This window comes from Corylus avellana, chromosome ca1 (assembly GCF_901000735.1).
Source record: "Corylus avellana chromosome ca1, CavTom2PMs-1.0".
Taxonomy (NCBI): Eukaryota; Viridiplantae; Streptophyta; class Magnoliopsida; order Fagales; family Betulaceae; genus Corylus; species Corylus avellana.
In genome coordinates, this window is record NC_081541.1 from 14779544 (window position 1) to 14788880 (window position 9337).

Below are 9337 nucleotides of genomic sequence, written 5' to 3' on the forward strand. Positions count from 1 at the left end.
TATATAACTTATGACTTTGTCCAGGACAATTGCCTCACATAATCTGATTTATGGTACATTTCCATAAGTTGGCCAATTTTCCAATATATTATGTTGAGGTATATTATCATATCCTAGCCAATTGCCCAATATGATCTCATTTGGGATACACAACCTAATGTTGGCCAATTGCTCAATATAATATAGTTGGGGGTATATGACCTTACTCTGAACAATGTCCAAGAAAGTACGACTTGAGGTACATGATCGTGCTCTAGTCAATTGTTAACAATTTGTAACAATCCCCTAAACTCTTGTTAGCATAGTTCATCTAGATTGTTATTGCCCTAGTGGAAACCCATTTTGTTGAATCATTAGGATGAGCTTGGGATGTTTCTCGAATTAGGCTTTCATTTAGTTTGGCATTTAATATGGGCCGACCCTTCTTAGTAGGGGTGTGCATGCGATTGTGGTTAGCAATTACTGCCTCTAGCCGCTAACTACAATCGCCTTAGGCAATTATCAGATTTTCGTAACCATAACCGCATTGCATTAGGGGTTAATGATTTTGAACGGTTAGCGGCCTTTTAGATATGAGCCTTTCTTGGGCTTATTTTAGATGATTCTAGGACTGTTTTGGGCATGTGTTTAGTGTATATTTTTTTTCTTCTTTCTTTTAAGCTTTAGTGTTTTAGATGAAAAAAGAGTCAATTAATTAATTTGTATACTAGAAGAAATTAACATAGAAAGAACAGTGAAGAATAAGTAAAAGAGGAAACCCTACGGCGTTTTGGTGTATAATGTATATATATATATATATATATATATTAAGGGTAGGTGAGCAGCTATTATTGGCTTTGTCTACTCTAAAACTACAAATCACACCGTCCTTAATGATTAGTGATTTTTGCATATCCACCGACCAAATCGATTATGTGGTTAGCGGTTAATAACCGCCCACTTGTGCATCTTTATTTCTTAAGTCCAAAAATGTGAGCCTTCGACAAATCATCTTCATATAATGAATAGATGAATCTACCATTGAATTTGTATAGAGTTCACATGAGTCTACAAATTTCATAGTAGATCTATTGAATTTGTAAAAAAAAAGGTTGAAAGATGGTTGTGTAACTCCTCTATTCATAATTTTTTTTTTTTGACTTACAAGTTACAACTCATACATATTAAAAAGAGGAGAAATGATTGATATCAATAATTTGCCTATACTTTTTCAATATTTTTTTACAAATTTAATAGATCAATCATTAAATTTTTGGGTTCCACCATTAACTAATGTGAGATCTACAAATATAATAATTAATTTGTAAAATAAAATGAAAAAAAAATAGAGAAAACCTTTTATCAGGACCATCCTTGATAACACCCCTTTTACAGCTCCCAATCAATAATTGACACATAAGCAAAAACATAAAAAAGTGTACAAAAATAAGTTGGACCAAAATACACTAAATTTTAAGGTTATAAAATCCCTAAAGGGTTAACCTTCCACCTCTAGGCTTTAGTTTTGAATCCAAAAAAGAGTTTTGAGGCATTAGAAACGGGTTTTGAGACATTAGAAATGGGTTTTGGGGCACACGAAACGGGTTTTGGGGCATTAGAAATGAATTTTGAAGCATTAGAAACGTGTTTTGAGGCGGGTGGCATGGGTCCGTGGGTCTGACCTGGGCCTTATTTTTTTTTTTATTTTTTTTTCTGATTTGGTGTGATTGTTCTCACTCTTATTTTTTGTATTTTTCTTAAATTAATGATGTGTCACATAGTAATTAAAGGCCATAAAAAAGTATTATCATGATGGATGTGATAATAGGGGCTCTCAAAAAAATATTCACTCCAATCATTTTTCTAAAAAGAAACATAGGGTCTCGCAACGCTGACTAGCCCAGCCCAACGAAACAAAACCTATTTGCTGTGGGCATAAGATTTTTGGGCTTGCTACGGTGGTAGGAACGTCGGCGTCCCAATACTCATCATATTCTCTCTATGAATTCTATAGTTTACTCCGATTGTAAAAATTAACAGAGAAACCATGGATTTTAGTCTCCTCACAGACGCCTTGGCGTCCAACTCGTACGAAAAGATCGCTGATATCTGCGACAACCTCTTGCTTCAGGCAATTCTTCTTCTTCTACTTGTCCTTGCTTTGGGTCTTCTTCTTCTTCTTCTTATTGGATAAACCCTGAGCCCTTATTTAGTTGTATTCTGAACAGGCAGCGGCAGAGGGCGTTGCTTATCAGGATCAATGGCCCTACGCCATTCATCTTTTGGGCCACATTTACGCTGATGATATGTAAGTTCTTTTCTTTTTTCCTCTTCAGTATTTGGAACTTTAGATTGCTGAATCCGTGAGCTCCAAAACCCTACTATATGGTCTTTGAGTGTACGGTTTGCGGTTCTGCATTTTTGGGCTTTTGCGTTAATGTCCTTGGCAATACAGGGTTTGAAGGGTTTTATTTATTTATTTACTTTTTGAGGGGTTTCGAGCCAACCCTATTTGCTATTAAATTTTACGGTTCTGGTATGATGTCCTTTTCCTGATTGAGGTTTTGGAATAAACCCTGTTTTGCAACAATGGGTTTTGTTTTTTTTGTTCTTCAGTGAGTGGGGGTCTTAGTTGTATTCAGGATTCTTTTCTGTGGGGGTGGTATATTGCAGAAACAGTGCGCGGTTTCTCTGGAAATCAATACCTTCTACAAGTAAGGAGAGCCAACCTGAATTGGTTGCGGCCTGGAAAATTGGTCAGAAGCTATGGACACGGGACTACGGGGCTGTGCATGAGGCTATTCATGGGTTTGATTGGAGTCAAGAAATTCAAGGTCTTGTTGCTGCATTCTCAGGCAAGTTTTTTAAATTACATTTTACACAATAGCGTTATTCGTATCTACAGATATGTAGGCTAGTATTTTAAATTTCATCTTGCACAATGGCACCGATTAGTATCTAGACACTTATTTTTCTGTTTTAATTGTTTTTTGGTGGGGAAGTATTGATGTTCAAGAGTTAAGAATCAATCATTTGGATGGTGGATGAATGATAGCGAGACTATATATGTTTTTCATTTATCTCTGGTGGCAGGCAAGAATCTTGATACTTTGTTATTATTGATATTGAATCTAACTTATCAGATAGGGTTTGAGTATGAGAGACTTATTGACCACAAGTATGAGGGGCAGTCTCTTTTTTTTTTTTTTCCTTCCGGCGCCCTTTCTTCCATTTTCTTCTTCTTTTTCCTTTTGATTTCTCTTCTCTTCTCGATTCCGTAGTTTAGAAGCATTTTTCTTTCTATAAGAACTAAATTCATATGAAAATGAACAAGCAAATGGGGTACAAGAGATTTAGGAAGCATGTAACCCTACATTGTTTCAGTTTGCATGGATGAAGCAAATGAAAGTGCAAGTGGACAGGCATTCCGAAGTTAAAGGGTTAATGAAAGGATAAATTGATTGTATAATGAAAATTTGTTCTTGGGAGCTTTAAAGGGTTGCATCAGGAGGGGATGTTGTCATGTGGTTTAAGAAACCTACTTGCTTCTTTCTCCCCTAGTTATTTGGCCCGCAACTGTGATGGGGTATTCAAGGTATTTTTTTTTTTTTTTTTGTGTGTGTGTGTGGAAGCCAAAATGTTTATGCTTTTGGCAGAGGAAAGGTATTTAGTGTTAAGAATTGTTGAAAGGAGTAGGGATGTCTCTCGTGCATTCATTTGGGAAAGGTTAGTGTGGCATGATTGTTGGAGACGGTGGGGCTATAATTTGAGGAGGAGGATTGAAGGAGTTTGTGAAATCCTGGAAGGTTGGCAACACTCCTTTTATTGCACAAAGATGCCCAAATCGTCATGGTTGATATATGGTTTTGGCGGAATATGGCAGTGTTGGCCTTTGTGTTGATAAGGTAACGCCTAATTCTTCTAATTGAGTACTGATGGTAAAAAGGGGATTGTTGGGATTGAATCTCCCTCCGTTTTCATCACTCTCAGTGCAGCCTAGGGTCATTTGTATCATGGTATGGAGAGTGGGTTGGTTCCCAGGGAGGGAGATGCTATTTTTTTGGGTGTTAAAGATTCTGCTACTTGGCTTGATGTGTGTTGTGTAGAAATTAATGTCATGTTCGAAATTGGTGTTATACTCTTTGGAGGAACGCATTCTTTGTGACCCTCTGAATTGTTGTTCCTCTGGTGTGTTTGTCAAAATTGAGCGTTCAAAACCAAGGGCTTCGAGTTGGGTCCTACAGTTGGTGAAGGACATCCACCATTATGTTGGATTATCATGTGAGGGGTTGGAAGGAGAACTCATGGCGTTGCTAACAATCATTGAAGCGAGTCATAATTGAGACGAGTGGGTTTCTAACTCCAATTCAGCCATCAGAAGTAAAAGAGAATTAAAAAGATTGTCATGCTCTATCATTTATGATTTTATAGATATTGACCGCAAGGGTCAATTGGTTGGGGACCACACCTTATGAAGCAAAAGTCACTAGTTTGAATGTCTCATTCCCCCTCCCCTGTTCAAAAAATTTATTTAATTTTGTTATTAATCGAAATAATATTATAAGTGTTAAGTACCCCTAGGCATGCAAGAAATATACAAGAGAAAATACATAACTAGAAGAAGAAAAAGAAAAGGAAATCATGATAATTAAACATCAAAGGAGAAACAACATTGTCTTAAATACAGAGTATTGAAAAAATAAGAGTTAAGCTTCTCCATTGTTTTCTCACGGTTTTCAAAACTTTTGTCATTTCTTTCCTTCCATAGATACTATAAAAGGCATGAACACACCATCTTTCATACAACAACATTAGTTCATCAACAAGCGTACATGTCCACTACTTGTCTAGGCATAACCCAAGGTAGCCAAAAGCGCTTGAAAAAAATTCCATAAAGCACAAGCAACCTCACAATGGAGAAGAAGATGGTCTACGGATTTCCCTCTCCTTTTACACATACAACACTTATCAACCACAATGATATGACTTCCTAAGATTGTCCATTGTAAGGTTCTTTCCTAGGTCTGCCGACCAAGCAAAAAAAGTTGCCTTCAAAGGAACTTAGTTTGCCAAACACTTTTCCAAGGGAAAAGAAAGCCATCGTTACAAACTAGGACATTTTCAAGGATCTAACATCGAACAACCCTCTTTTGGAGGGGAGCTTTATTCTCTAGTTTCATCTGTTCCTCATCTGACACTTTTTCAATTCCCTTGTCACTCTCCGTGTCATCCTTCATTTATGTTAGTTGATTTTATTGTTGCTTAGTGGGACCCTTCTTCAGTTCCTCTATTGAGGGCCTTGCTGAGTCCAATAAAGATGCTATTCTTAAAGATGAAGACTTTCCTGACAACTATGAGGGGAATAGCTGATATAGAGGACTAATTGCTAAGGTTGAACTTTAAGTGAGTAAATTTAGACGCTCTTCTTAAAGATGAAGACTTTCCTGACAACTATGAAGGGGAATAGCCGATCTAGAGGACTAATTGCTGAGGTTGGACTTTAAGCGAGTAAATTTTAGTGAGGCTTGAGGAGTGTTCTTTGTTAAAACGAGAAACCCCCGCCATGTTGAAAGTCTTATAGCTTACAGAATATTTGAGTCACTCTTTGCTAAAATAAGAAATTATGTGAAGAAGAGGTCCTATATTGGTTAGAAGCAAAAGAAGATTACAGTGAATGCAAGTTGGAACATTCAGATTGATTTAAGCTTGAACTAAGATGGTCAGTGAACTCTTGAAACTAAAAGTCGGTGCTCCTTAATTGTCATGTTTATTGTTCTGAGTATGTTGTGTATTGATGTTTTCTAGTAACATGTTGGATCATGATGTTACAAGAAGCCATGCTTTGTTCCAGATTACATGGATGGTGATAGTGAGGATTAAGTGCTAGCTGGTGTATGGAGATGGTATGGGATAGTACGGAGATCAACACCATAGTACTTCAGAATGCATCAAAGAATTAGCAGACAGCTGTGGTGCCAATAGTGATGCAAATGACAAGTTTGAAGTAATAGAAAATGAAATATCAGCCTAATAGTATGGTTGGACTCAATAATGAAAGAAATCATTTGAGGTAGCTATTGAAGAAAAAGTTGGGAAATGCTGGATATTCAGGAAGAGGGTTTCAAGTGTCAACGACCTCAACATGATTTTTAAAGTCATGTCAAATTTGAGGTGGGAGATGGCACCAAGATTAGATTCTAGCATGACCTATGGTGTGGGAATCAAGCCCTAAAGGAAGCTTTTTCGGATTTATATAGTACTATTGTTAAGGATGCTTCCGTAGCAGATCATTTGGTTGTTTTATTAGAGCGGCTCATGATTGGGAGGTGGATGTCATTGCTTCATTTTTTAATTATTGTACTCCCTTGGATTGAGATGGGGAGGTGAAGACAAGTTCTGTTGGGCCCCCTCCAAGAGAGGGTTGTTTGACGTTAGATATGTTTACGTTGTCCTTGAAAGAGTTTTTGGTGCAGTAAGGCCTACTTGAGAGCAACCTTCTTTGCTTGGCTGGCTACCTCGGAGAAGATTTTCACCATGGATAACCTAAAGAAGCAGCACCATGTCATTGTGGTCTATTGGTGTTGTATGTATAAGAGCAGTTGGGAGTCTGTGGATCATCTTTTTCTTCATTGTGAGTTTGCTTGTACCTTATGGAGTTCTATTTTCAGTCGAGTTGGGCTGACTTGGGTTATGCTAGACAAGTAGTGGACTTGTTTGCTTGTTGGAGAGGGGTATTTGGCAGACCTTAGAGTGTAGTAGTGTGGAAGTTGGTGCCATCTTGCATTTTGTGGTGTATTTGGCGTGAAAGAAATGATAGATGTTTTGAGGACCATGAGAGGACGATGGTGGAATTTAAGTCTTTCTTTTTCAATACTCTTTACCTTTGGACAAATGCTTTAGACTTTCTTAATGTGCTTGGTCTTTATGACTTTCTTGATCTTTTTTCTCGTTTTAGTTAGTTGTTTTTTCTTGTATACTTTCTGTACTTGAAGTGCTTTTTTTTTTCTTAAATTATTGCAGCCATCGAGTAGAGGAACAGAAATGTTCTGCAACTTGTAATATCTCCTGATCCTGCACTAGTTAAAATTGTATTCTCTTGCTTATGTATGTATCTGGTATGATGCCTCGCTGACCTAACCACAATGATGTAAAGGGAACGAGGTGTGTTTTCTCAGTATAAGTTCCTGTAATGATGACAAATAGGAAATTACAAAATCCACTACGTCTTAGTTATAAAGTTCTTGGATAATTTTGAATTCAATATTTATCAATAAAATGGTAGACAAAACACTCAAATAACGGTTTTTGGCAACTTTAGTGTATTGTTTTCTATCATATTGCATGACTGACCTTTGTAGCTTTGTGGTTAGGTGGGCAAATGGTGATCTCTTGATCAATAGTTTGTGGTTTGCCATCTAACGATTTTCTGTTATTGGGAGAACTAAACCAAATTTCCACAATCTATCTCCATTTTCAAAGCACTGCCTGATAATCTGGAATTACAAATCTTCCTTTACTGTTACCATGTTAAAGTTGATTGGCACCATGACTGATGACACTTAGGATTAACAACTCAGTATTAATCTTCTTCTGAACCTTTTGCAGAGCTTTACACAAAGAGGATGTTCCAGCTGCTGCTTTCTGCATATTCTACAATAAGCATCCAAGACACTGCTCTCTTTCTGGGAATGAATGAGGATGATGCCACTAATTGTAAGTTTCTTGATTATCTTTGTTCAACTCAAAACAGATATGGCTGCGTTCTTAACTCGGTGTAGAAATCTCTTTCCTTTGTTCCAATCCTTTCTGATTTAAGTCGGTAATCTTATTGGTTGTGCTTCACAATTAGAAAATACAAAGATAAGTAACTATGGAAAAGACACATGAAAGAAAGAGAACCTCAAATATATGGAAGCTTCATACACTTGGTGATGGATGGGTTATCAAAAAAAAAAAAAAATTTACTTGGTATTTCCCCCCCCTAAATTTCTTTTCATTTGCATAATTCATATTGTCAATTGAAAAAATGTTGTACTGCCTAAATAGCCAATTGAAAATCCTGAGAACCTATGCCGGACCTTATGGGAAAAGGTAGCCCTGGGAGAAAAACGAAGCTTAATGACGGTCCAATTATGCTAAGTTGATTTGTAAATGCAATAATTTGCCATTTCCTATAATATTGTGATGGTTCTACTGAAGAAATATTTGAGTTAGGAACCTAATTGTTCGTTGAATGAATGCTTGCTTGAGTGTTGGGTTGTTCCCTTAGCTGCTGCTGCTGCTGCTGCAAAGTAGTGTTAGGTTTTTGTCGTCTAGGATGATTGCAGATGACTGCATGTTGGGTTTTTGGATGTTATAGAGCATGTAAGATAGACTGCTAATTAATGGGCTGTTTTCTTGGTTGTCATAAGCAGATGTTCTACGGCTAGGTTGGGTTGTGGACCCCGCTTCCCGAATGCTTACGGTGAAGAAGCAGACTATTGTGACGGAGCAGAAACTAGATGCCACTAAATTGCAGCGATTGACAGAATATGTCTTCCACCTTGAGCATTGATCCACTTTTCAGCAACTTCTCAGTTCTTAAGATTTCTTTCTGGTTCCATTGCATACTTGAAACTGGTTTGCCCATTGGGGTCAAATAAAAAAAAAAAAAAAAAATGGTTCCGCGTGTTATTATTATTATTATTATTTTTGGTCTTTTCTTTTTAAAACAAAAAAATTAACAAATGATCTAAATATAAAAATAATTTTTACTTTTACGTCACGTTAGAATATTTTTAAGTACTCTTTTCATGTGTGTAATTTATCTTTTTAATGTGGAACTAACTTTTTGGGGGTCACAATCATAGGGTGTTTGAGTGCCACATAATGTTATTAGGTTTCTTTGATATCATTTATAACCAATCAAGGGCTAGTTACATGTGTTATCATTACAAAAAGATTAGTCAAGTTGCAACTCAAGTTATTTAAAATTACTTATAAAGTTCAGTCTCACTTAATGAATAACTAATGTGGAACTTAGAATTCATAACTTTTATAACTCACCTTTTTTCGTATGAGCAATTTATCTTTATAATATGAGACTTAAGTTTATGGGAAAATGATCATTTTTCATTTTAAGTCTCCTCAATTTCCCCCATTTAGTGCATTTAGAAGGGTAGTGTTATCCAAATTTTTTCGAGATTCAAATTTTTGGATAATACTACCCTTCTAATGTACTAAATGGAGAAAATTTGAAATGGGTAGGATCCTTTTCCAAGTTTATGAGATGTCACGGGATGAAAGCTTATGCCATGTTTAATGCATAAATGTTGATACGAATTTAAGACATTTGCCAAGAAAGTGTCGATGTAGAAGA

At 36.5% G+C, this 9337-nt stretch overlaps 1 protein-coding gene across 1 annotated transcript; it reads left to right on the plus strand.

Annotated features, from left to right (window-relative positions):
* The first annotated feature begins 1935 nt into the window (after positions 1 to 1935).
* LOC132163573 (COP9 signalosome complex subunit 8) lies at positions 1936 to 8658 on the plus strand. The gene is made up of 5 exons (XM_059573913.1): positions 1936 to 2110; positions 2208 to 2287; positions 2653 to 2834; positions 7585 to 7692; positions 8394 to 8658. Exons 1-5 carry the CDS (start codon positions 2027 to 2029, stop codon positions 8531 to 8533), a joined length of 594 nt encoding a protein of 197 aa, XP_059429896.1. The 5' UTR covers positions 1936 to 2026; the 3' UTR covers positions 8534 to 8658.
* The last annotated feature ends 679 nt before the right edge of the window (positions 8659 to 9337 follow it).

What these genes read in the sequence shown, in the direction of transcription:
- LOC132163573 (XM_059573913.1), top strand. Translation starts at nt 2,027, where the DNA reads ATGGATTTTAGTCTCCTCACAGACGCCTTGGCGTCCAACTCGTACGAA. An exon ending in CACATTTACGCTGATGATAT is followed by an intron (nt 2,288 to 2,652) that starts GTAAGTTCTTTT and finishes GGTATATTGCAG; the next exon opens with AAACAGTGCGCGGTTTCTCT. An exon ending in TCTTGTTGCTGCATTCTCAG is followed by an intron (nt 2,835 to 7,584) that starts GCAAGTTTTTTA and finishes AACCTTTTGCAG; the next exon opens with AGCTTTACACAAAGAGGATG.